This window comes from Pelophylax lessonae (assembly GCF_965119305.1).
Source record: "Pelophylax lessonae genome assembly, chromosome: 9".
NCBI lineage: Eukaryota > Metazoa > Chordata > Amphibia > Anura > Ranidae > Pelophylax > Pelophylax lessonae.
Genome location: NC_138776.1, coordinates 10,471,406 through 10,498,379, shown reverse-complemented (window position 1 = coordinate 10,498,379; position 26,974 = coordinate 10,471,406). Strand labels below are relative to the sequence as shown.

At 45.3% G+C, this 26,974-nt stretch overlaps 1 protein-coding gene across 1 annotated transcript in view; it reads right to left on the bottom strand.

Moving 5' to 3' along the window:
- Positions 1–5,865: 5,865 nt before the first annotated feature.
- The window catches only part of ARMH3 (armadillo like helical domain containing 3), a 318,191-nt gene continuing 297,082 nt past the window's right edge, over positions 5,866–26,974 (bottom strand). The window contains exons 25-26 of the mRNA XM_082267886.1: positions 11,288–11,404; positions 5,866–6,637 (exon numbers count right to left, since the gene is read on the bottom strand). Of these exons, the coding sequence (XP_082124012.1) occupies positions 6,545–6,637; positions 11,288–11,404 (210 nt within the window). The 3' untranslated portion in view covers positions 5,866–6,544. The remainder of the gene's footprint in view (positions 6,638–11,287; positions 11,405–26,974) is intronic.

The following is a 26,974-nucleotide window of genomic DNA, read 5'->3' as shown; positions in this document are numbered from 1 at the left end:
CACAGGTGTAATAACTTCACCAATATTACATAAATAAACAAATGGAGAAGCGAAAATTCCTTCTCCTCTTAATACAATCACTGTGGTATCATTTCTGTTCCCCATTGCAGGGACATTGTAACCATATTACTCTCACCCACATTTTCCCTTTACCTACTAAAGAAAAGATAAAGAAAAAAGAAAAGGAAACGAGAAGAAGAAGAAGAAGAGGAAAAAAATAAAAAAATGTATAAAGAACCAATGGCAATCCACAATCATTTCAAAACCCCTTCACCCCATAAGGGTCATCCCCTCTTCCGAGAGGACAAACATATTCCATGCTTCCCACGTTCGGTTATATCTCTCTCTTTTATGATTTGCTGTTAGTATTAAATCCTCCATCTTATTTATTTCCTCTTTCTTTATCCAGTCCGTTACGGTTGGTGGAGTATTCTTTTTCCATCCCAACGGGATGCATGATCTAGCTGCATTTGATAAGTGGCTCACAATCGATCCCTTATATTTTTTGGTTGAAGTTTTTGTTAACCCTAGAAGAAAAAAGGCCGGGTCAACTGGGATCTCCTCCTCTGTAAATTTCTGTATAATTTTTCTAACCTCTTCCCAAAAACCCGTTATTTTAGGACATGTCCAAAATATATGTAATATTGTATTCTCTCTTCGAGAGCTTCTTCTCTCCTCTTTTCTCCTCCCTTTGCTTCTTCTCTTTTATACTCTCTTTCCTTTGCTTCTTCTTCTCTCAGCTACAGTTAGGTCCATATAAAGTATCTCACAAAAGTGAGTACACCCCTCACATTTTTGTAAATATTTTATTCTATCTTTCCATGTGACAACACTGAAGAAATGACACTTTGCTACAATGTAGTGAGTGTACAGCTTGTATAACAGTGTAAATTTGCTGTCCCCTCAAAATAACTCAACACACAGCCATTAATGTCTAAACCACTGGCAACAAACGTGAGTACACCCCTAAGTGACAATGTCCAAATTGGGCCCAATTAGCCATTTTCCCTCCCCGGTGTCATGTGACTCGTTAGTGTTACAAGGTCTCAGGTGTGAATGGGGAGCAGGTGTGTTAAATTTGGTGTGATCGCTCTCACTCTCTCATACTGGTCACTGGAAGTTCAACATTCCATCTCATGGCAAAGAACTCTCTGAGCACCTGAAAAAAAGAATTGTTGCTCTACATAAAGATGGCCTAGGCCAGTGATGGCAAACCTTGGCACCCCAGATGTTTTGGAACTACATTTTCCATGGTGCTCATGCACTCTGCAGTGTGGTTGAGCATCATGGGAGATGTCGTTCCAAAACATCTGGGGTGCCAAGGTTCGCCAGCACTGGCCTAGGCTATAAGAAGATTGCCAAGACCCTGAAACTGAGCTGCAGCACAGTGGCCAAGACCAGGGCAGCCATCAGAAATTTTGGGGCCCCTTACACAGCTTTAGGCCTGGTTGCCCCCCTCCTCCCCAGGCTTTAACAATCAACATTCCCCAGGGCCCATCCACTGGCTGTTCCACTGAATCTGCCCACTGGCTATCCCACAAAGGCCCGTCCTATGTCTTCCTCCTTCTACATCCCATGTCCTCCTTGTCCTTCTGCAGTTCCATCTCCACCATCCCATGTCCTCCTCCAGCCAAATCTCATCCATCCCATGTCCTCCTTCTCCTCCAGTCCAATCTCCTCCTCCAGTCCCATCTCCTCCTACCACAGGAGGGGGAAATAGGATAGGTGGGGGGCAGTGGGTTAGGAGGGGGAGGTGGGACAGGATAGGGCAGGCCGACTGGAGGAGGGGCAGTGGGAAAGGAGGGGGAGTGCCACAGGACAGCATGACAGAAGGGGGGGCAGTGTGACAGGAGGGGGGCAGTGTGACAGGCAGTGGGCAGCAGAACAGGAGAAGGAAGTGTCATGGGAGTAGGTCAGCAGGGGGAAGTGTCATGGAATGGGGGCAGCATCACAGGTGGGAGGCAGTGTCACAGGTGGGGGCAGCGTCACAGGTAGGGGGCAGCGTCACAGGTAGGGGGCAGCGTCACAGGTAGGGGGCAGCGTCACAGGTAGGGGGCAGCGTCACAGGTAGGGGGCAGCGTCACAGGTAGGGGTCAAATTGGTCTGCATGGCTGTTGTTCCAGAAGGAAGCCTCTTCTAAAGATGATGCACAAGAAAGCCCGCAAACAGTTTGCTGAAGACAAGCAGACTAAGGACATGGATTACTGGAACCATCTCCTATGGTCTGATGAGACCAAGATAAACTTATTTGGTTCAGATGGTGTCAAGCGTGTGTGGCGGCAACCAGGTGAGGAGTACAAAGACAAGTGTGTCTTGCCTACAGTCAAGCATGGTGGTGGGGGTGTCATGGTCTGGGGCATGAGTGCTGCCGGCACTGGGGAGCTACAGTTCATTGAGGGAACCATGAATGCCAACATGTACTGTGACATACTGAAGCAGAGCATGATCCTAGAAGCCAATCTCTGGATTGGAAGCCCTTTATTTTATATTATTCACTTACAACTTCCCAACACCCCATCTAAAGGCCTAAGGGCCCTCCAATTGTCTTTTAAATGTTGGTCAGCAAGCAGAAATACATCTATGGTTGTCTGTTCCATGGAATTAATCCACTAGGAAAAAAAAAACACATTCATTAGGTAGACCTACTCAAAAAATAATAATTTATTATCTGTAAAGTGACATCGGGATTACATGTCATTTATCACAATACAAGGAGAATATAATAACCCCAACAAGCTGTTTTTAAAAAAATTCACTGATTTGCCTAAACTTGTTGGAAAACATGGCCCGTTGGCTCCAGAGACGGGCACTTCAGGTGGCGGCTGGCACCCTTGTTCATCTTTTATGCGTAAACAGAAAACTAGACGGCCTCTGCCTAAATATTCAACAGTCTTACAGTCATCCCATTCGGGATATAGAATGGAATCAGGGATTGGGTTTTTTATTCTTTATTGGAAGATAAGCTTTAAAGTGGTTGTAAACCTCTGAAATAAAAAATGAACAAAGCACATCCCTCTATAGTGTGTACTTCAATCCAATTCAAAGCACCTAGTGTGATCCCCATATGATCTCTCCTCCTCCTGCTATCTGCATAGTCAACACCAAGCTGTCCTAGGAGCCCTCCCACCCCAGGACACAGAAGGCGATTGCCAGCCTCAGCTGTGCACGTTTTCCTATGAGACTGTGGAGAGGTGGGTGTGTCCTTTCCCTCAACTCAGGTCTCAGATTACACTCAGCTCCCATCTCTATGTTGTGCAGTGTGTGACATCAGATCATTACCCCGTGCCTTCTGGAGCTGAGAAATGCTGTGTAAATTCTGAACTTTGAACGGGTGTCTGGGAGAGAGGGCTGAAAGTCTATGCGGATGACAATCAATCCCGGGAGTCACCCCTCCGCCCCAGGAACACAGAAGATAATAGCCTCAGCTGTGCATGGTTCTCTATAAAGCTGTATAGAGCTGGGTGTGTCCTTTCCCTCCGCTCAGGTCTTAGATTACACTCAGCTCCCTGCTCTATGTACTGCGACATCAAATCAGCACCCCCTGCGTTCTGGAGCTGAGAAATGCTGTGTAAATTCTGAACTTTGAACGGGTGTCTGGGAGAGAGGGCTGAAAGTCTATGCGGAGGCCAAGCAATCCCGGGAGCCCCCCCCCCCTCCGCCCCAGGAACACAGAAGATAATAGCCTCACCTGTTCATGTTTCTCTATGAGGCTGTGTAGAGGTGGACGTGTCCTTCTCCTCCGCTCAGGTCTAAGATTACACTCAGCTGTCAGGTAATGCTGACGCAGAGCAGTCCCTGAAACCCCCCTCCCCACCAGTACACAGAAGGTTATTGACAGCCTCAGCTGTGCATGTCCTCTTCTGAGACTCTGTAGAAGTAGCTGTGTCCTTTTCCTCCACTCAACTCCCTTCTCTATGCTGTGCAGTGTGTGACATCAGATTATTAACCCCTGCCTTCTGGAGCTGAGAAATGCTGTGTGAATTCTGAACTTTGAACGGCTGTCTGGGATAGAGGGCTTAAAGTCAATTCCAACACCAAGCAATCCCTGGAGCCCCCCTCCCCTCTAGAACACAGAAGGTGATTGAGAGCTAAAGCTGTGCATATCTCCTTATGAGACTGTGTAGAAGTGGGTGTGTCCTTTCCCTCCACTCAGGTCTCAGATTACACTCAGCCCTCTGTTCTATGTTGTGCAGTGTGCGACATCAGATCTTCACCCCCTTGCCTTCTAGAGCTGAGAAATGCTGTGTAAATTGTGAACTTTGAATGGCTGTAGGGGAGAGAGGGCTGCAAGTAAACGGGTACAACTTATGTAGGTGGACTGGTTTGATCTCTGTGTGTCACCTGAGGTCAGTCACTTTAGTGGGTTTATGTAAGGGTTTACAACCACTTTAAAAAAAAAAATTAGATGTATAAAGATACATGCCCAGTCACCCCCAAAATGTACCCCTAAATCTCCCAGCCCCCCTCTAGACCATATACCATGATTATATTATTCTTTTACCATTTAACTTGTAGCAATAGAAAGCTTTCATTACTCATTTCATTACTGGGACATTATCACCCGGTTTGCAAAAACCCATGCAGGGGCAGCTACTGCAGGGTCCGTTCCCATTATCATAGACATGCCCCCATAACTACATCTCCCAAGAGCCTTTTACCAATACACGGTGCGAGGGGCAGGCTCTTGGAAATCAAGGCATGAAGCGGTTAGTAAAATGCCTGGCAGGGGCACCTGCTGTAGGGTCAGTAACTATTGACATAGACATGCCTCCATAACTACATCTCCCAAGAGCCTTTTGCCAATACACGGTGTGAGGGGCAGGTTCTTGGAAATCAAGGCATGAAGAGGTTAGTAAAATGTCTTGCAGGGGCACCTGCTGCAGGGCCAGCCCCTATTAACATAGACATGCCCCCATAACTACATCTCCTAAGAGCCTTCTGCCAATACACCTTGCGAGGGGCAGGCTCTTGGAAATCAAGGCATGAAGAGATTAGTAAAACGTCTTGCAGGGGCACCTGCTGCGGGGTCAGTTTCTATTAACATAGACATGCCCCCATAACTACATCTCCTAAGAGCCTTTTACCAATACACAGTGCGAAGGGCAGGCTCTTGGAAATCAAGACATGAAAAGGTTAGCAAAATGCCTTGCAGTGGCAGCTGCTGCAAGGTCAGTTCCTATTGACATAGACACGACCCCATAACTACATCTCCCAAGAGCCTTTCAATACACAGTGTAAAGGGCAGGCTCTTGGAAATCAAGGCATAAAGAGTTAGTAAAATGCCTTGCAGGGACACCTGCTTCAGGGCCAGTTCCCATTGACATAGACACGACCCCATAACTACATCTCCCACGAGCCTTCTGCCAATACACAGTGTGAGGGGTAGGCTCTTGGAAATCAAGGCATGAAGAGATTAGTAAAATGGCTTGCAGGGACACCTGCTTCAGGGTCAGTTCCTCTTAACATAGACATGCCCCCATAACTACATCTCCCAAGAGCCTTTTACCAATATACAGTGTGAAGGGCAGGTTCTTGGAAATCAAGGCATAAAGAGTTAGTAAAATGCCTTGCAAGGGCAGCTGCTGCAGGGTCAGTTCCTATTAACATAGGCATGCCCCCATAACTACATCTCCCAAGAGCCTTTTGCCAATACACAGTGTAAGGGGCAGGTTCTTGGAAATCAAGGCATGAAAAGGTTAGTAAAATGCCTTTGCAGGGGCACCTGCTGCAGAAAACCTTTATCTGTTGACCCTCAGAACTATATCTACAAATATACATTATGAGGGGGGGCTCTTGGAAGTCAAGGCAGCAGCACTGTTTTGCTGAGAAAGACGTTAATGCATAATTATGGGGAGGGGGGGGGGGGGTTGGGGAGGTTGCTGGGTTCTGTAGCCTGCAGGGCTGACAACGCTGGTTGGTATTTCGGTGCAGCAAGGGCACTGTGTTGTCAGCTCAAGCAGGAAGTTGGGAGCTTACTGGATTTCTGGTAGATCAACAGGTATCTTTCTGTACTTATAACATTTTAAAAAGGGATAAAACAAAGGGAAAGGTGCAATGTATTCAAGAGATGTACTGCATATCTTTTTTTTTTTTTGTTATATTATTTTTATTCTTATTCAGAAATATATTACACTGGGACTGATTTAGGAAAGACGGTGCGAATATAGACCCGTTACATGGGACAATTCAATTCCATTTCGTGGTGGTAGAAACCGGACTGGGTGGCGGTACCAATCTTGCTCGCGGGTTTTCTCTACTCCGCTTTTCCTAAATCAGCCCCATTTTTATAACGGCTGTGTTTCAACTGAAAACCCATCTTATGACCCATTTCTCCCCTTGCTTCTCTAAATCCTCCAGCTGCTGTGGACTGGCAGTTGAAAGCAGGAGGAGGAGGGGGGGAGGGGGTGACAATACTGCTTGATCATATTAAATTCTTTAAGACACACTTAAATGAGCAGAGGTGGCTCCAGACACACAGCGAGGTGGGCCAGAGTTTGGAAGGGTCTCATTGATGGTGGGCAGGCATTGTGTCACCCGGCTTTTCTCAGGAGATGGTGGAAAACTCTTTCAGTAGCGTCTCTTGGCTCAGCGTGTTGAAGGCGAGGTTTTTTCGTACGTTAATACTTATTGATCGAACCTAAAAAAAGAAAATTCACAATTCAGAGAACATTCCACTCTGCCACCTAAAATACTTACCCGTCTTGCAAAAAGCACTGCTGCATTCTCCCATGGGGACCAGTCATGTGACCAAATACCAAGGCATTCCTGCAGCCACGCAGATGATGCCGATGAACAGGGAGATCTTTTTGAACTGAGATCACCTGATCACGCTCTAGCTGGGATCCTTGAGGGATTTTACCCTGGTCACCACATCACAACAATTTCCCATCTCTTTTGGTATCTCTTCTGAGCTCCTACTTGATATGACCTTGGCATCCTTGTAAACTATCTGAGCTCCTTCTTGATCTGACCTTGGCATCCTTGTAAACTATCTGAGCTCCTTCTTGATCTGACCTTGGCATCCTTGTAAACTATCTGAGCTCCTTCTTGATATGACCTTGGCATCCTCGTAAGCTATCTGAGCTCCTTCTTGATATGACCTTGGCATCCTCGTAAGCTATCTGAGCTCTTTCTTGATATGACCTTGGCATCCTCGTAAACTATCTGAGCTCCTTCTATCTGAGCTCCTTCTTGATCTGACCTTCGGCATCCTCGTAAACTATCTGAGCTGCTCCTTGATATGACCTTGGCATCCTCGTAAACTATCTGAGCTCTTTCTTGATATGACCTTGGCATCCTCGTAAACTATCTGAGCTCTTTCTTGATATGACCTTGGCATCCTCGTAAGCTATCTGAGCTCTTTCTTGATATGACCTTGGCATCCTCGTAAGCTATCTGAGCTCTTTCTTGATATGACCTTGGCATCCTCGTAAACTATCTGAGCTCCTTCTATCTGAGCTCCTTCTTGATCTGACCTTCGGCATCCTCGTAAACTATCTGAGCTGCTCCTTGATCTGACCTTGGCATCCTCGTAAACTATCTGAGCTCCTTCTTGATCTGACCTTGGCATCCTCATAAACTATCTGAGCTCCTTCTTGATATGACCTTGGCATCCTCGTAAACTATCTGAGCTCCTTCTTGATATGACCTTGGCATCCTCGTAAACTATCTGAGCTCCTTCTTGATATGACCTTGGCATCCTTGTAAACTATCTGAGCTTCTTCTTGATATGACCTTGGCATCCTTGTAAACTATCTGAGCTCCTTCTTGTTATTGGCATCCTCATAAACTATCTGAGCTCCTTCTTGATCTGACCTTGGCATCCTCGTAAACTATCTGAGCTCCTTCTTGTTATTGGCATCCTCGTAAACTATCTGAGCTCCTTCTTGATCTGACCTTGGCATCCTCGTAAACTATCTGAGCTACTTCTTGATATGACCTTGGCATCTTTGTAAACTATCTGAGCTCCTTCTTGATCTAACCTTGGCATCCTCATAAACTATCTGAGCTCCTTCTTGATATGACCTTGGCATCCTCAAACTATCTTAGCTCCTTGGTATCCTCGTATACTATCTGGTGTGCGTGTTTTTATATCCGGCTCCTTGGTCCAGGACAGGCGATATATATGTCTATATAGGAAATATCTAATTTCCAAACTACAGACCCCTGAAGAAGGGTCATTTTACCCGAAACGCATCGGGCCTTTGGAATATATAAGAAAACAACAAGAGAAGGGTGCACCAACCTTGTGCATTACCACTTAAAAGTTTATTAAAATCAAAGACGGTAGCATACAATATACTCACAAACGTAGGATATGAACAAGCATGTAGGAGATGGTCACCACTCGCTTCCAGAACACTTCTCTACTGCTGGATAGCGTGATGGCGTCCTCAAAACCTGGTGTGGCTTACGCGTTTCGAGGGAGGACCCTCTTCCTCAGAGCCAAAATCGCCACTCTGTTTTTCCTACATGCTTGTTCATATCCCACGTTTGTGAGTATATTGTACGCTATCCTCTCAGGCAGAAAGTCGAGTGAGGGCAAGATGGACCCCACTCCACTCTATGGCCTTGAAGGACCGGATCAACGTCATACATCACTTCCTAGCAACGGATTTAACCACTTTAGGACCGGGCCTATTTTTGACACTTGTTGTTTACAAGTTAAAATCAGTTTTCTTTGCTCGAAAACTACTTAGAACCCCTAAACATTAGATATTTTTTTTAGCAGAGACCCTAGAGAATATAACGGAGATCGTTGCAATATTTTTTATCATTAGTATTTGCGCAGCGGTCTTCCAAACGCAATTTTTTTTTTTAAAAAAAATTCATTTTTTAATAAAAAAAATAAGAAAACAGTAAAGTCAGCCCAATCTTTTTCCATAATGTGAAAGATAATGTTACGCCGAGTAAATTGATACCCAACATGTCCTGCTTCAAAATTGCAAACGCTGGTGGAATGGCGACAAACATTGGTATTTAAAAATCCCCATAGGCGACACTTTAAAAATGTTTACAGGTTAACAGTTTAGAGTTATAGAGAAGGTCTAGGGCTCAAATGATTGCTTTTGCTCTAACGATCGCGGCGATACCTCACATGTGTGGTTTGAACACCGTTTACATATGTGGGAGGGACTTGCGTATGCGTTTGCTTCTGCGCACGAGCTAACGGGGACGGGACGCTTTAATTTTTTCCTATTTATTTTATCTATTATTTTTTATTTTTACACAGTTTTTTAAAAAAAAAAAATGTTTTTGATCATTTTTATTCCTATTACAAGGATTCTAAACATCCCTTGTAATAGAAATAAGCAGGACAGGTCCTCTTTAATGTGAGATCTGGGGGTCAAAAAGACCTCACACCTCACATCTACACTAAAAGAGAAAAAAAAGTCTTTTTTTTTTATGATGAAAAAAAAATTAGTTCTTTAAATGCGTTGCTAGGAGATGACGTTTGACTGTCGCTCTGATCCTCCAAGACCATAGAGTGGAGTGGGGGCCATCTTGCCCTCACTCGACTTCCTGCCTGTGAAGAGTGCGGACCGGGGATTGTTTTCCCTGCTGCCAGTGGGGCACCTCTCCCGCCACACCCTAAGTGTGATTTTGCGCCGAATCCGCCGCTGGGACCACCCTTATTTGAAGGAGGACCGCCCGCTGTTTATGGCAGCTATCTGCTGCCATAACCCCGGTATTTAACGTCAAAGTACCAACATAAATCAACGGCGGGCGGTCGAGAAGTGATTAACATAAGGGTGGTCCCAGCGGGATCACCCTTATGGGCGGCGGGAGAGGTGTACCCCTTGGAGGACCGGGCGACGTCATACGTCACTTCCTAGCAGCGGATTTAAAGCAGGGTTCTACCTAAAAGTGGAACTTCCGCTCATTTGCTTCCCCCCCCCCTCCGGTGACACATTTGGCACCTTTCAGGGGAGAGCGGGGGAAATGGGTACCTGTTTTTGACAGGTACCCTTCCCCGCTTCCGGGAGACGGTGCCGCGGCGCTGTCCCTTGGGAAGTTTGGTCCCCTCCTCCTCCCGCCGCCGAGCCAATCCGCATGCGCAGTAGGGACCCGCCTGTGAAGCCACAAGGCTTCACTACCAGGCTCCCTTACCAGCAATGGCGGCGGCAGCACCTGACAGCCGATGGAAACATCGGCTGCGGTGCCGACATCGCTGGACTCCAGGACAGGTAAGTGTCCTAATATTAAAAGTCAGCAGCTGCAGTATGTGTACAGTATGTACAGTCTTAGATTGTAAGCTCTAGCGAACAGGGCCCTCTGATTCCTACCGTATTAAAGTGTATTGTAGTTGTACTGTCTACCCTCAAGTTGTAAAGCGCTGCGTAAACTGTTGGAGCGATATAAATCCTGTATAGTATAAAAATAATTCCACAAGCGTGCGCAATTTTAAAGCGTGACATGTTAGGGCTCTTTCACACGGTCCGCCTCCGTAGGCGGATCCGTGCTGCTCAGCGAGGATCGATCCGCCGGATGACAGCTCCGCCTCCGCTTGCAGTGCGGAGAGGGAGGTGTCACAGCTCCCGCTGCTCTCTATGGGGGATCGGATGAGAGAGGATCGCCTGTCCGCTCTCATCCGATCCCTGAACAGATGGAAAAATAGGATTTCCATCCGTCCGGATTTCACGGACAGGATCGGATACGGGTGTCAGCGGAGGTGTCTCCACTGACATCCGCTGCCCCATAGAGCTGCATGGAGGATCCAATCAGATCCGCCTAAAAAACTGACAGGCAGATCTGATCGGATCGCCCGTGTGAAAGAGCCCTTAGGTATCTATTTACTCGGCGTAACATCATCTTTCACATTATACAAAAAAAATCGGGCTAACTTTAGTGGTTTTTTTAGTGTTTTATTTTTTAATTAATGAAAGTTTTTTTCCAAAAAAAAAAAAGCGTTTGAAAAATTGCTACGCAAATACCGTGCGACATAGAAATTTGCAACAATCACTATTTTATTCCCTAGGGCGGTGATGGCGAATCTTGGCACCCCAGATGTTTTGGAACTACATTTCCCATGATGCTCAGCTACACCGCAGAGTGCTGGAGCATCATGGGAAATGTAGTTCCAAAACATCTGGGGTGCCAAGGTTTGCCATCACCGCGGCTAGGGTCTCTGCTAAAAAAAAAACAAAAAAAAAACATATATAATGTTTGGGGGTTCTGAGCAATTTTCTAGCAAAAAAATGATGATTTTTACATGTAGGAGAGCGGTGTCAGAATTGGTAAAAAAATAAATAAAAATAAAATAAATAAATAAAAATGAAAAGCTTACCAGCTCCTTGAAGAAGGCGGCTTCCTTGTGTTGCTCAGAGTATCTCTCATACTGGTCAAGGCCGTCCTGCAGTTTTAGCGTCAATGTGTCGTAATTGGATCGTACAACTTCTAATACCTGGAAAAAAGAAAATACAAAGATGCGGATCCTTCAATCAGATGCAGGAATGAATATTTATCTTGTACTGCTGAGTGTGCAGTGATTCAGTAGTGAGAATGTACTCTGACATATCTAACCACTTTAGACCTGGAAGACCCCCCCCCCCCCCTTAATGACCAGGCCCTTTTTTGAGATTCGGCACTGCGTTACTTTAACCACTTACCGCATACTAACGTAGGGCTACGTCGGTAAACTTTGCGGTAGTGTACCGGGATGATGCCTCTAGCTAGAGACACCATCCCGGTACCGTGGTTTGAAGCAGACGGTTGGCTTTCCGTTGGTACCGACCGATGCGGCTCGGGAGCCGTTCGATTGGTACCCGGGGGGGCGGGAGGGGACGTCCCCCCCCCTCCCGCCGCCTTCCGTGGCTTTGCTCGGGGCTCCCGTCCCACCGGGAGCCCCGAGCACCCAGCCGGCGCGTCCGCTGGCTGGATGGAGTCCCGATGAATGCAGGAAACGGCATCGACTGGGTCTCCGTTGACGTAACCTGGAGGCGGCGTCCATGACGTCACTTCCGGGTTACTGTGCTGCAAAAGGCGGCAAATTTGAAAATCGGCTGTATGCAAAAACGCCATTTTTGGCGTTTTGCATACAGGGAAGTGTAGTGGAGGGGTTTGGTGTCTTTTAGACCCTCGATCCCTCCATAAAGTGTACCTGTCACTACATATTGGTGTCACAAGGGATGTTTACATTGCTTGTGACAGCAATAAAAGTGGTCAGATTTTTTATTTTTTTTTAAACTGTAATAAAGTTAAAAAAATAAATAAAATAAATGGGAAAAAAATAAATAAAAATTTAGCCACCCCCGTCACCGTTAGCTCGCGCACAAAAAAAAACGTATACGGAAGTCGAGCCGCAGATGAAATCGCTGTTCAAACCACACATGTGAGGTATCACCGCGATCGCCAGAGCGTGAGCAATAATTTAAAAAAAATAGCTACACTCTAACTCTAAACTGGTAACCGTTAAATCAATTTAAAGCGTCGCCTATTGAGATCTCTATTGACCGTAGTTTGTCGCCATCCCACGGGGGGGGGGGGGGGGTGGGGGCAATTTTAAACCGTAACATGTTGGGTATCTATTTACTCGGCGTGACATGTTCTTTCACAATATACAAAAAAAATGGGCTAACTTTACTGTTTAGTATTTTTTAAATGCAGTGAAATCTGATTTTTCAAAATTTTTCCAAAAAAATGTCGCTTTAAAGACCGCTGCGCAAATACCGCGTGACAAAAATTATTGCAATGACCGACATTTTATTCTCCAGAGTCTTTGCTAAAATAATATATATAATGTTTGGGGGTTCTAAGTAGTTTTCTAGGAAAAAATACTGGTTTTAACGTGTGAACAAAAAGTGTCCGAAATAGGGCTGGGGCTTAAGTGGTTAACGGACAATTGTGCGGTTGTGCGGCGCTGTACCCAAATATAATTGATGTCCTTTTTTTCCCACCAACAGAGCTTTCTTTTGGTGGTATTTGATCACCTCTGCGGCTTTCATTTTTTGCGCTATAAACAAAAAAAAAGAGCGACAATTCTGAAAAAAAAAAACAAAACAAAAAACAATATTTTTCTACTTTCTGTTATAAAACATATCCAATAAAATCAAATTTCATCATATATGTAGGCCAAAATGTATTCTGATAAAAAAAAAAAAAGACCAAAATAAGTGTATAATAATTGGTCTGTGTGAAAGTTATAGCGTCTACAAACTATGGTGTGTACAGAATATTTGAAAATTGATCAAATATTGATTTACTAACCGATCTCATTTCTTGAGGCCCTAAAATGCCAGGACAGTACAAATACCCCCCAAATTACCCCTTTTTGGAAAGTAGACAGTCCATGGTATTTAGTAGGAGGCATGGCAAGTTTTCTGAAGTTGCAATTTATTGTTACACTTTTTTGAAAACAAAGAAATTTAATAAAATTTTTGTTTAAAAAATTATAAAAATTAAAAAAAAAAAAAAATTATTGTTTTTTTTTTTTTACATACTATCAGTGCTATCCTATAACTGGCGTGGCAGTGATCAGAGACACTGACTGGTGACAGAGTGTTAACCACTTGCCGACCAGCTGCAGCCTATATGGCGGCAGGTCCCCGCGAATCGCCACACCTGTATGGCGGTTCGCGGGAGCGATCCTGGGGGCGCGCGTGCCCACTCGCCAGTGGGGAAGCCGATCTACGGGGCTGGTGGCCGCGATTACCGCCTGGCATCCACAATCTCTCCCTGTGAACGGCGGTCTGCTGTTGTAAACACAGCAGACCCTTTGTTCTCTCAGGAATCAATGCAGAGCTCCTGTGTTCCTCCTATTTAGGATCACAGGTCTCTGTTGATTTCACAAGCCCACCCCCCCAACAGTTAGAAAACACCCCCTAGGCTCAAATTTAACCCTTTGATCAGTCCTGGGTTAACCCCTTCTCTGCCAGTGTCATTAGTACAGTGACAGTGCATATTTTTAGCACTGATTACTGTAGTAATGTCACTGGTCCCCCCAAGTGTGTCAAAAATGTCAGTTAGGGGTCCGATCTGTCCACCGCAATGTCGCAGTCCCACTAAAAATCGCAGATCGCCACCATTACTAGTAAAAATAAATATATAAATAAAAATGACATAAATCTTTCCCCTAGTTTGTAGAGTCGATAACTTTTGCGCAAACCAATCAAAATACACTTATTGAGTTTTTTTTTTACCAAAAATATGTAGCAGAATACAAACTGGCCTAAAATGATGAAAACATTTGATTTTTTAATTTTTTGGAAATGCTTTATAGTAGAATGTGAAAAATATAGTTTCTTTTCCAGAATTGTCGCTCTTTTTTTGTTGATAAAAACTGCAGAAGTGATCAAATACCACTAAAAGAAAGCTCTATTTGTGGGAGAAAAAAAAAAGGACATCAATTTTATTTGGGTACAGCGTCGCACGACCGTGCAAATGTACATTAAAGTAACGCAGTGCCGAATCACAAAAATGGCCTGGTCATTAAGGGGCAAAATCTTCCGGTCCAGAAGTGGTTAAAAAAAAAAAGTAAACTATTTGCAGTGAGCAAAAATAAAAACACCATAAGCGAACCAAAAAAAAAAAAAAACACAAAAAAAAGTGCACAGGATGCGTCAAATGGTCCCTTCCCGAGAGAAAGAGTTATTTTCTGACTCTCCAGGGCATAAGACCCCTGGGAGGGGGAAAGGCGCACTCTGGTCCACTCAAGAGAGCAGAGCCGGTAACTCTGTGGTACCCATAAAAATAAATCTTTATTGGCTACATTGAATCTGCTGTGATTGGTCACAGCGATCACATGGTACGGGCAGCGGGTCGGTACACTGATCTGTCATCTGCTGTGTCCTAGTGGATGCAGTGGGTGACAGATCGCCCCCGTCAGGCACACGTGAGGCGTGTTTTGGGGAGGACGTCCGAACAATAAGGCTCCTGCAATAGGGCTCCTGCAATAGGGCTCCCGCTCTGGAGTCATTTTACAATGGCTTGGAGGGAGGCAGTTATTAATATATAGGATTCATATAGTGCTGACAGCTTACGCAGCGCTTTACAACTTGAGGGCAGACAGTACAAATACAATACACTTTAATACAGGAGCAATCAGAGGGCCCTGCTCGTTAGAGCTTACAGTGTAAGAGGGAGGGTCAAGAAATACAAGAGGTAATCACAGTGGGGGATGGGCTGATGGAGAAAATAAAAGTACAGTTGTTAAAGCGGAGTTCCGGGCACAAAATCGACCTAATCGATTTTGTGGCCATCCGCTTGCTTTGCTTTCGTCACTTCCTCCCTCTGTGGCCTCGGCCCGCGCCGTCACTTCCGGTTTGCAATAATTCCTGGGAGCTGAACGTCATCGCTCCCAGGAATCAATGCGGCGGCACCGGCCCCTCTCGTCACTTCTGGTGCGACGCTGCATTCCCTGCTAAACAGCTTCTGGGCATGCCCAGAAGCTGTGTAGGAATGCGGCGCCGCGCCAGAAGTGACGAGAGGGGCCGGTGCAGGCGCATTCTGGAAAAAGAAGACGCGGAAGAGGACGCAGAAGAGGATCGCGCCGGCTTCAGCTGCCCACAACAGAGATGGCAACGCTGGAGAAGAAATTTTATAAGTGAGTATTTCTTCTTGCAGGTAAGTGCGAACCGGGACAGATCAGAGGCTAGCTATTGTGGAATGTACTAGCCCTGACTGTCCCGGGGGTATGTTCATTGAAAAAATGTTTTTGTGCCCCGAATTCCACTTTAAGTAGGGGCCAGATAGGCTTCTCTGAAGAGATGTGTTTCCAGGATCGTCTGAAAGTAGACAAAGTAGGAGATAGACAGATTAGCCCAGAGCATTCAAGAGGATTGGAGAGGCCCGGAAGAAGTCCTGGTGGCGAGCATGGGACGAGGGGACAAGGGAGCTAGAGAGAAGGAGGTCTTGAGAGGAGTGAAGAGGATGATTTGGTTGGTATTTTGAGACCAGGTTAGTGATGTAGCTGGGGGCCAGGTTGTGAATGGCTTTGTATGTTACTGTTAGTAGCTTGAATTTAATTCATTGGTTGAGTGGCAGCCAATGAAGGGATTGGCAGAGAGGGGTAGCGGACACAGAGTGGTTTGCAAGGTGGATGAGTCTGGCAGCAGCATTCATGATGGACTGAAGGGGGAATAACCTATGTAGAGGTAAGCCAATGAGGAGGGAGTTGCAGTAGTCGAGGCGAGAGATTACCAGGGAGTGGATTAGAAGCTTTGTGGTGGTTAGGAAGGGGCGTATCTTGGAGATGTTGCCGAGGTTGAGGCAGCAAGCTTTGGATAGTGATTGGATGTTGGGCTGAAAGGATAGTTCAGAGTCCAGGATTACACCTAGAACCTTGGCATGAGTGGACGGGTTGATAGTTGTGCCGCTGATTTTGACAGAGAAATAAGGGGAACTGGCACGTGGGGGCGGAAATATCATGAGCGCTGTTTGGATAGAATAAGTTTGAGGAAGTTGTGTGACATCCAGGCTGATTTGTCTGTTAGTAAGTTGGTAATGCGTGAGGAGACTGATGGAGTGAGTTGGGGGGGGGGTGGAGAGGTAGATTTGGGTATCATAGTTAGTCAGGTTGAAAAAAGACAAGTCCCTCAGGCTCAACCAATAAAAAGCAAAAACCAGTAAAGAAAACCCAACCATACAATCCCATATACACAATCCTATACCCGCAGTTGATCCAGAGGAAGGCGAAAACCCCCAGCAAAGCATGATCCAATTTACTACAGCAGGGGAAAAAATTCCTTCCTGATCCCCCGAGAGGCGATCGGATATTCCCTGGATCAACTTTACCTATAAATATTCGTACCCAGTTATATTATGTACACCTAGGAAAGAATCCAGGTCTTTCTTAAAGCAATCTACTGAGCTGGCCAGAACCACCTCTGGAGGGAGTCTATTCCACATTTTCATAGCTCTTACAATGAAGAAACCTTTCCCTATTTGGAGACAAAATCTCTTTTCCTGCAGACGTAAAGAGTGCCCCCTTGTCCTGTGTGTTTACCTTAAAGTGACCAACTCAACACCAAGTTAACTATATGGACCCCTTATGTATTATACATGGTGATCATATCCCCCCTTATTCTCCTCTTCTCAAGAGAGAATAAATTCAGTTCCTCTAATCTCTCCTCATAGCTGAGCTCCTCCATGCCTCTTATCGGTTTGGTTGCCCTTCTCTGCACTTTCTCCAGTTCCCCGATATCCTTTTTAGGAACTGGTGCCCAAAACTGATCTGCATATTCCAGATGAGGTCTTACTAATGATCTGTACAGGGGCAAAATAATATCTCTCTCTCTGAAGTCCATGCCTCTCCAAATACAAGAAAAACTTTGCTTGCTTTGGAAAACGCACCTTGGCATTGCATGCTGTTATTAGGCTTATGATCTACCAGAACACCCAGATCCTTCTCCGCTATGGATTCCCCCAGTTCTACTCCCTTAACCGCTTGCCGACTGCTCACAGTATATTTACTGCGGCAGTCAGCCCCTCACAGGCAGAGTGACGTAGGTCTACGTCGCTCGCCTGTGAGGCTCTGGGGAGCGAGCGCGCGCCCGCAGAGGCGCGCTCCCGCGCGGTCACGGACGCCCCCGCGCGTGTGACCAGCGGACCCGATGTCCGCCGGTCACTCGGCGATCGGCGAGGGAGAATGTCAGGCAGCTTGTGTAAAAAAGCCACCTGTCATTCTCCTCGCTGTAAAGACACTGATCACACGGATCTACTATTTAGATCCGTTGATCAGTGTCCTTACAGCTCAAGCCACAGCCAATCACAGTAGAAAGCACGCCCCTAGGGACACACACAGCCCCTCCCTCCCAAATAAAGTTAACCCCTTCACTACCAGTGTATTTTTACAGTAACAGTGCATATATATAGCACTGATTACTGTAGAAATGTCACTGGTAACCCCAAAAGTGTCAAAAATGTCAGTCAAGGGTCCGATCTGTCTGCCCCAATGTCGCAGTACCGCAAAAAAAAAAATCGCAGATCGCCGCCATTACACGTTAAAAAAAAAAACAACAAAAATCTTTCCCTTTGTTAGTAAACGCGATAACTTTTGCGCAAACCAATCAAAATACGCTTTTTGCGATTTTTTTTTACCAAACATAGGTAGCATAAAACAAATTGGCTGAAAATTTAAAAAAATTTAGATTTTTACATTTTTTTTTTGGGGAATTTCATATAAAAAAATGTGAAAAATATTGTTATTTTTGCAAAATTTACGCTATTTTTTTGTTTATAGCGCAAAAAGTAAAAATCGCACGGGTGATCAAATACCACCAAAAGAAAGCTTTGTTTGTGGGAAAAAAAGGACGTCAAATTCGTTTAGGTACAGCGTTGCACGACCGCGCAATTGTCCGTTAAAGTCACGCAGTGCCGAATTGCAAAATACCCCCTGGTCGTTTAGCAGGAAAATCCTCCGGGGCTTAAGTGGTTAATGTTAGCATTGGAATGATACTGAAAGCCATGGGAGGCAATTAACCGACCCAGGGAGGAGGAGTAGATTGAGAAAAGGAGAAGTCCAAGAATAGAACCTTGGGGAACCCCAACGGAGGAAGGAAGAGGAAAGGAGGAAGTTGTGACACTGAAGGTGCGGTGGGATAGGCATAAGGAAAACCAGCGAAGAGTACAGTCATGCAGACCAAAGGAGTGGGGTTTTTTTTTTGAGGAGGAAGGGGTGTTCCACTGTATCAAAGGCAGCAGAAAGGTCCAGGAGAAGTAGTACAGAATAGTGTCCGCTGGTTTTTGCCATTAGTAGGTCGTGTGAGTTTAAGGAGATCAGTTTCCATGGAGTGTTGAGGGCGAAATCCAGACTGAAGGGGATCAAGAAGTTTGTTCAGTCAGTTGGTCACTCAGTCAGTTGTAGACCAGTCTTTCAAAGAGTTTGGAGAAGTAAAATAAGGAGATGGGGCGTAGTTGTTAAGATTGGTGGGGTCCAATGAGGGCTTTTTACGGATGGGGTGACTAGCCCATGTTTTAGAGGGTTGGGGAAGTTGCCAGGAGAGAGAGACTGGAAATGGGAGAGAGTGTAGAATAGAGTCAGAGGGTGAGCATAGCATTTGCAAGGGAGCAGGAGTCGGGGGGCAGGTAGTTAGATGGGCGCTAGAAAAAAGTTTAGTAACTTCGTTAATACTAGCAGGGTTGAAGGAGGGAAGCAATGATTGTATCTGGACATGGGGTGTTGAGTGGGGGAGGTTTCTATGCATTGGAGATCTCGCAAATTGTATCATTCTTATTTTTGAAGTGATTGGCGATCTTCTGGGAAGTGAGCAAGTTAGATGGTGAAGTGCAATGGAGGACAGAGTAGAGTGTTAAAGGTAGAGAAGAGTTGATCGCGACTGGATGATAATGTGTTAATGAGCGTGATAAAATGGGTCCCCTTGGCAGTGTGGAGGCAGTTAACCACATAACGACAGCCCACTGCAGTTTTACTGTGGCAGGCAGCCGCTCTTGGGCAAAGCAACGGTATACTATGTTGCTCACTCAGGAGACTCTAGGGGGCGAGCGCGCGCCACCGGCGGCGTGCTCCCGCCCCTGCTTGTTAGCAGGGGAGCCAGTGTGTGTGACCGGCGGCTCCAAATGTCCACCGGCCACTCGCAATCTCCCTCAGCTGAGAGAGAAGGACAGACAGCTGATGTAAACACAACTGTCTGTCATTCTCCCTGAAGTGATCACAGAGGCTATGTGATCATGCTATATAGGATCGCATGTCTCTGTGATTACTTCACAAGCCACACCCCATGACAGTTAGAATCACACCCCTAGGGACACAACCCCTTGATCACACATACTGTTAACCCCTTCCCTGCCAGTGACATTATTACAGTGACAGTGCATATTATTTAGCACTGATTACTGTAGTAATGTCACTGGTACCCCCAAAAGTGTCAAAAATGTCAGTTAGGGATCCGATCTGTCCGCTGCAATGTTGCAGTCCCGCAAAAAAAAAAAAATTGCAGATCGCCGCCATTGCTAGTAAAAAAAACAAAAAACAAAAATGACATAAATCTTTCCCGTAGTTAGTAACCGCAATAACTTTTGCGCAAACCAATCAAAAAACACTTATTGCAATTTTGTTTACCAAAAATATGTAGCAGAAAACAAATTGGCCTAAAATGTTAAACAATTTTGATTTTTACATTTTTTTTTTAGAATTTCATATAAAATAATGTGAAAAATATTGTAATTATTTCAAAATTTTCGCTTTTTTTTTTGTTTATAGCGCAAAAAATAAAAATCGCACAGGTGATCAAATACCACCAAAAGAAAGCTCTGTTTGTGGGGAAAAAAAGGGACGTCAATTTTGTTGTGTACAGCGTTGCACGACCGCGCAATTGTCCGTTAAAATCACGCAGTGCCGAATCTCAAAATAGGGCCCTGGTCATCCAGCAGCCAAATCCTCCGGGGCTAAAGTGGTTAAAGCTTGGACCCCACTATCAAACTGAAGAATTCATCATACAGTTATAAAATAAATTAAAAGTGTAATTACTGACAAAATAAAACGTATCATATCTCATAAAATTAGAATATCATCAAAAGGTTCATTTATATCAGGAATTCAATTCAAAAAGTGACACTCCTATATTTTATATAGATGTTACACACAGAGTGATAGATTTCAAACATTTCTGTCTTTTAATTTTGATGATTTTGGCTTACAGCGAGTGACACCCCAAAATTCAGTATCTCAGAAAATTAGATTATTACATAAGACCAATAGAAAAAGGATTTTTAATACAGAAATGTAGTCTTAGTGAAAAGTCTGTCCATGTACAGTATAGGATGCACTCAATACTTGGTCGGGGCTCCTTTTGCATGAATTACTGCATCAATGCGGCGTGGCATGGAGGCGATCAGCCTGTGGCACTGCTGAGGTGTTATGGAAGCCCAGGTTGCTTTGATAGCGGCCTTCAGCTCCTCTGCATTGTTGGGTCTGATGTCTCATTTTCCTCTTGACAATACCCCACAGATTCTCTATGGGGTTTAGGTCAGGCCAGTTTTCTGGCCAATCAAGCACAGTGATCCCATGATCATGTGACCAGGTATTGGTAATTTTGGCAGTGTGGGCGGTGCCAAGTCCTGCTGGAAATTGAGATCACCATCTCCATAAAGCTGTTCAGCAGAGGGAAGCATGAAGAGCTCTAGAATTTCCTGCTGGAGGGCTGCACTGACTTTGGACAGTGGACCAACACCAGTAGATGACATTGCTCCCCGAATCATCATCCAGTGTGAAGTTTCCACAGTCAGTGATGATTTGGGGGGGTAATGTCATCTGCTACTACTCGCAGCACCAAAATAAAAAGGTTCCTGCACTACTTTTGTGTGACGTTGGCGCGATTTGAGTGCCACGAAATCACAAAAGTCAAAAAGAAGTCAAGCAAGTTGCATGCCTTTGGGGTTGCAGCAGTGTGAACCGAGCCCTACGGTCTCACAGCGAGATCCTTTTGCAGTGGCCTCTTCCTGACGTCTTGAGGCCCCCCCCCCCCCACGATAGCGGAACACCAGGTCTTAAGTGCGACCTTTGTGACCCTGGTAGTTCCGCCAATACATCAATCTCATTTTTGATTTTCCTATACTCGCACATTAAATGGTACCCGCTGGCACCACTAAATTTGGTCTGGGCAGTTAAGCGTCAATGACCTCTGGTATCAAATGGGTGGATGGTTTGACATTCTGCAACCACTCTCCAATACAGCACGGCCTGCAAACACTGCAGTGTAAGTAATATGTTTAGAGGATTCCTATTACCGCGCCGATAGAAAATACATTAAACCCAAGTCATTCATCTGCACAGAGGACTTCCGTATAGAGCAGACGGCAATAATTCCTTGTTCCAAACATGGTCGGAACAGATAACGGGTAAAGGACTTTCTACACAAAGTAACTGGTCCATCTTTCATGTCCCAAGAAGCAAATAGCTAAAAAAGATTTTTTTGGGGGGAAACCTATCCTATTAAAACCTATCCATTTTTCTTTTGCCTTATTAAGCGAGAAACGCCATCAGGATAAAAATGACCAGCAAATCGACAAAATGTCAGATTTTGCGCATTTATTGCTTCTACAGTGAGCAGCAGCATTGTGACAATGACAAAGTCTTCGTGGTGTTGGAATTTGTTAGAAGATCTCAGACTGCTTCTCAATGGAAAAACACAGGGACTTGGGAGATACACTATATTGTCAAAAGTATTGGGACGCCTGCCTTTACACTCACATGAGCTTTAATGGCATCCCAGTCTTAGTCTGTAGGGTTCAATATTGAGTTGGCCCACCCTTTGCAGCTATAACAGCTTCAACTCTTCTGGGAAGGCTGTTCACAAGGTTTAGGAGTGTCTATGGGAATGTTTGACCATTCTTCCAAAACGGCATTTGTGAGTTCAGGCACTGATGTTGGCCGAGAAGGCCTGGCTCGCAGTCTCCGCTCTAATTCATCCCAAAGGTGTTCTATCAGGTTGAGATCAGGACTCTGTGCAGGCCAGTCAAGCTCCTCCACCCTAAAAACTCGCTCATCCATGTCTTTATGGACCTTGCTTTGTGCACTGGTGCGCAGTCATGTTGTAACAGGAAGGGGCCATCCCCAAACTCCTCCCACAAAGTTGGGGGCATGAAATTGTCCAAAATGTCTTGGTATGCGGACGCCTTAAGAGTTCCCTTCACTGGAACTAAAGGGCCAAGCCCAACCCCTGAAAAACAACCCCTCAGGGTGCGCATCGGGCGAGCTCTGTGATTGCTGTGTTGGTCTGACACAGCTGATCACAGATTAAGGTAAAGGGCCAATCACAGCGGCCCTTTACCATGTGATCAGCTGTGTCCAATCGCAGCTCATCACATGTAAACAAATGACGGTTATCTACATTTCCTTTCCTCAGTGCTGTCACTGTGTGAGGAAAGGAAAGCCGACAACCGGCTATCATGTGACAGAGGAGGCTTACACTGATAATCAGTGCAGCCTATCAGTGTCCATATGTGCAGCCTAATAATGTCCATCAGTGCAGCCTATCAGTGTCCATCAGTTCAGCCTATTAATGTCCATCAGTGCAGCCCATCAGTGCCAATCAGTGCAGCCTATCAGTGCAGCCTATCAGTGTCCATCAGTTCAGCCTATTAATGTCCATCAGTGCAGCCTATCAGTGCCCATCAGTGCAGCCTCATCAGCACACATCAGTGAAGAAGGTGAAGAAGAAATAATACGTATTGGCCAAATTGTATAATAGAAACAAAGAAAACGTTTTTTTTTATTATTAAATACCACCAAAAGAAACCTCTATTTGGTTGATAAAAATGTCATATGGGTACAGTGTTGCATGACCACGCAATTGTCATTCAAAGTACGACTGTCCTAAAAGCTGAAAAATGGCCTGGGCAGGAAGGGGGTGAAAGGGCCCAGTATTGAAGTGGTTAATAAGTGCTTATAGGTGTGGAAAACTGATAAACTATGGTGGTTCTTTATATGTTGAGTCCGACTTCAGCCACTTGATGAAGGGACTAGCCTCTTAAAGGGAACATATACGGTTTGGTTGCTGGACATCAGACCTACTGGCTACTCTAGGAAGGGTTATGCGCATAAAACCTGTATTCTTATATGGGTCCAGGGTTTAGGTGTGAGGGCGTCATTTGCACAGAGGTAGAGCACAGGTGAGCTGATTTGCTGTGCAGCACTGGAGTTGTGGGATCACTCACCTAAATAGAAGTTTTTGCTGTAATTGTGGAGCACCAGAGTTGTGGGTTCACTTGCTTGAGTCCAAACCCGCCTGAACTATTCAACCAAGAAGCAGTCTAAGCCAACAGCCAATCATAGGTGGCAGAGGCCTTCCCCATTCACAATCACACATATACTTGGCCCTTGTATGGCTGAACTCATCCCTATTCACTACTAGTTGGAAAAGCCACGTTTTGTGCTCAACTCCTGCCTCCTGAGCCTCTTTTTGAAGAGGAACTCCCCTCTTACCTTGTCTGCTCGGTGGTCCCCAAAAAAGATGGCCTACAGATACTATCATGAAGATTTTTTTAAAAGTAGCTACAGGGAGCTAGTGCTATCTGTGGCCTCTTTATTTTGTATTTTTGCTTTTGATTACATGCTTTTACCCACCACTAAAGTCAAGAGCTGTACAGTATCCGTATGGAGATCACGAAAACGTTTAATTTTAAGATACCTTTAGAGCCGGTTCACATTGCCGCGACTTGTCAGCCTGACAAGTCGCACTCCCTCGCGGTCCGCTACAGGACCCGTTCTAATAGGAGCGACACAAGTCGCTCCGACTTAGAAAAAGGGTCCTGTACTACTTTAGGGTGACCTCGGAGCGACTTGCATAGACTTCCATTATGTGAAGTCCCTGCAAGTCGCTCCAAAGTCGTGGTGCATTGTAATGCACAAGTCGCCCCCGAAGTAGTAAGGAGTCGTGTCGCCCCAGTGTGAACCGACTCTTCTACTTTAGGTTGGTTCAGAATACTTGTAGGGACCTTTGTTTATAGTCTATGAAGATTTTTCACAACTTATATAAAAATGGTGTTTAGGATTTAGTGGCTCTCCACAGCAACAAAACATCACCCATCATTTTCATGGGAATTTAAGAGGCTACTTGCAGCCATTCAGAACGATCTCGGCTGCAAAAATAATGACCGTCATCTTTAGAAAATGTTTCCTGTGTCCATTAACACATAAATGTAATTATCTGGGATGGAATCAATCCAGGACATAAAGAGGACCCTCTACATCACATTGGCATGTCTATCTCCACTCACTGACATGTGATTTTCCAAAGGTGATTGCAGGTTAATATAGTGATTGAAGACCAGCGAATCAGTCACAGCTCCATGTTACTACACAAAGAAGAGGGTGGAAGGCTGGATTTATTGTAAGCCATGTTAATTGGTATAATTGTTTTCAACTTTAACACCCTGGACGGGAGTACTACTGGCAGTGAGATGAAATGTATAAAGAAAAAGCTAAAGGATAAAAAGAGGGAGGCTGGGGTCGAGAGGGACATGGAGGCTGGAGTTCACAGGAACAAGGACACGGAGGCTGGGGTCAAGAGGGAGATGGAAATGGGTCCAGAGGGCTAAAGAGAAAGAGACTGGAGTCCAGAGGACTAAAGAGAAAGAGACTGGAGTCCAGAGGACTAAAGAGAAAGAGACTGGAGTCCAGAGGACTAAAGAGAAAGAGACTGGAGTCCAGAGGGCTAAAGAGATAGAGGTTGGGGTCTAGAGGTAAAAAGAGATGGAGGTTGGGGGTCTAGAGGTAAAAAGAGATAGAGGCTGGGGTCTAAAGGTAAAAAGAGATAGAGGCTTGGGTCTACAGGGATAAAGTGTTAAAAAAAAAAAAGGTTGGGGTCCAGAGGAATAAAAAGAGGGTAGCTGAGTTTCAGAGGGATAAAGAGACAGAGGTGTGGATTCGGGAGGGATAAAGAGATGGAGACTGCAGTTCAGAGGGCTAAAGAAATGGAGGTTGGGGGTCTAGAGGTATAAAAAGATAGAGGCTGGGGTCTAGAGGGATACAAATATAAAGGCTGAGGTCCAGAGAGAAAAAAAGATTAAAGTTGGGGTCCAAAGGAATAAAAAGAGGGTGGCTGGGGTATAGAGGGATAAAGAGACAAAGGCTGATATCCAAAGGGATAAAGAGATGTAGGCTGGAGTTCAGAGGGCTAAAGAGATGGAGATTGGGGTCCAGAGGATAAGGAGATGGAGGCCGGGGTTCAGAGCAGTAAAAAGACAAAGTCTGGGGTCCAGAAAAATAAAGAGATGAAGGCTTGGATAAAGAGATGGAAGCTGGGGTCCAGAGGGATAAATAGATTGAGGATGGGGTCCAGAGGGACAAACAGGCAGAGTCTGGGGTACAGAAGAATAAAGAGATGAATAATGGGATTCAGAGGGATAAAGAAAAGAAGGATAGGGTATAGAGGTATAAAGAGATGGAAGCTGTGGTTCAGAGAAGTAAAAAGATTGAGACTAAGATTCTGAGGGTGAGGAATAGAAAGACAAAGAGAGGGAGGCTGGGGTCCAGAGAGATAAAAAGATAAGATTCTGAGGGTGAGAACCAGAGGGATAAAGAGATAGAGGCTGGGGTCCAGAGGGATGAAAACAATTGGGACTAAGACTGAGGGTAAGGACACTGGCAGGGAGGGGGTTAATACTGGGGGTGATCAAGGGGTTAAGTGTGCTCCTAAATTGTGCTTTCTAACTGTGGGGGGAAGGCTCTGTGACAGGCACACAGAGATCGGTGTTTCAGCTTAGCTGAGACACACGATTTCATTGTTCCTGTCTGACAGGAGAGCCGCCTGCCTTGTTTACATAGGCAGGTGGCTCTCCTGTCAGTTTCCCTGAAGATCGCGGGAGGCCGGTGGTGATCGTGCCCGCTCCTCCCGCAGTCTGGCTCCCACTGTATTCAATCACAGCGTGAGCGCGGCTCCGGCAGCGCACCACCGAGACCACATGCACATAATCACGTAGATCTACGTGATTACGCACAGCCGAGCCGCCCTGCCGCAGTAAATCTGTGTGGCGCGGTAAGCAAGTGGTTAAAGATGTCATTACCTGTAGTACCAGAGGAGTGGTCTACATGTTGGAGTGTGATTGCGGCCTCCAATATATGGGCAGGACTTCTAGGGCACTCCAGATACGTATAGGGGAGCATGTTAACATCAAATAAGGTCACAAAACCCACAATGTTTCGAAACACTTCAGGCATCATCATAACAGGGACCCCAGGGGCCTGAGGTTCTGGGGGATTGAAAAATGTAATAGGCACTGGCGAGGGGACAATTTTGTTAAACAACTCAGCCAGAAAGAGTCCCTTTGGATCTAGGAGACTGGGTAGATTGTACCCTCAGGATTAAATGTAGAATGTGATCTCAATTGTTTTATATCGGATAGATGATTACAGACTTGTTTCAATCAAGGAATTTGTAAAATTTATAAATATTTTTGCCGCAAGGATTTGTTAAGAACCCTGTTTCAGAGACATTTTCAGAGGAATTTATATATCCTGTTGGGAGCTTTGGTCCTTTGGAGATGTCTTCTGGATTGGAAATATATTATGTAATAG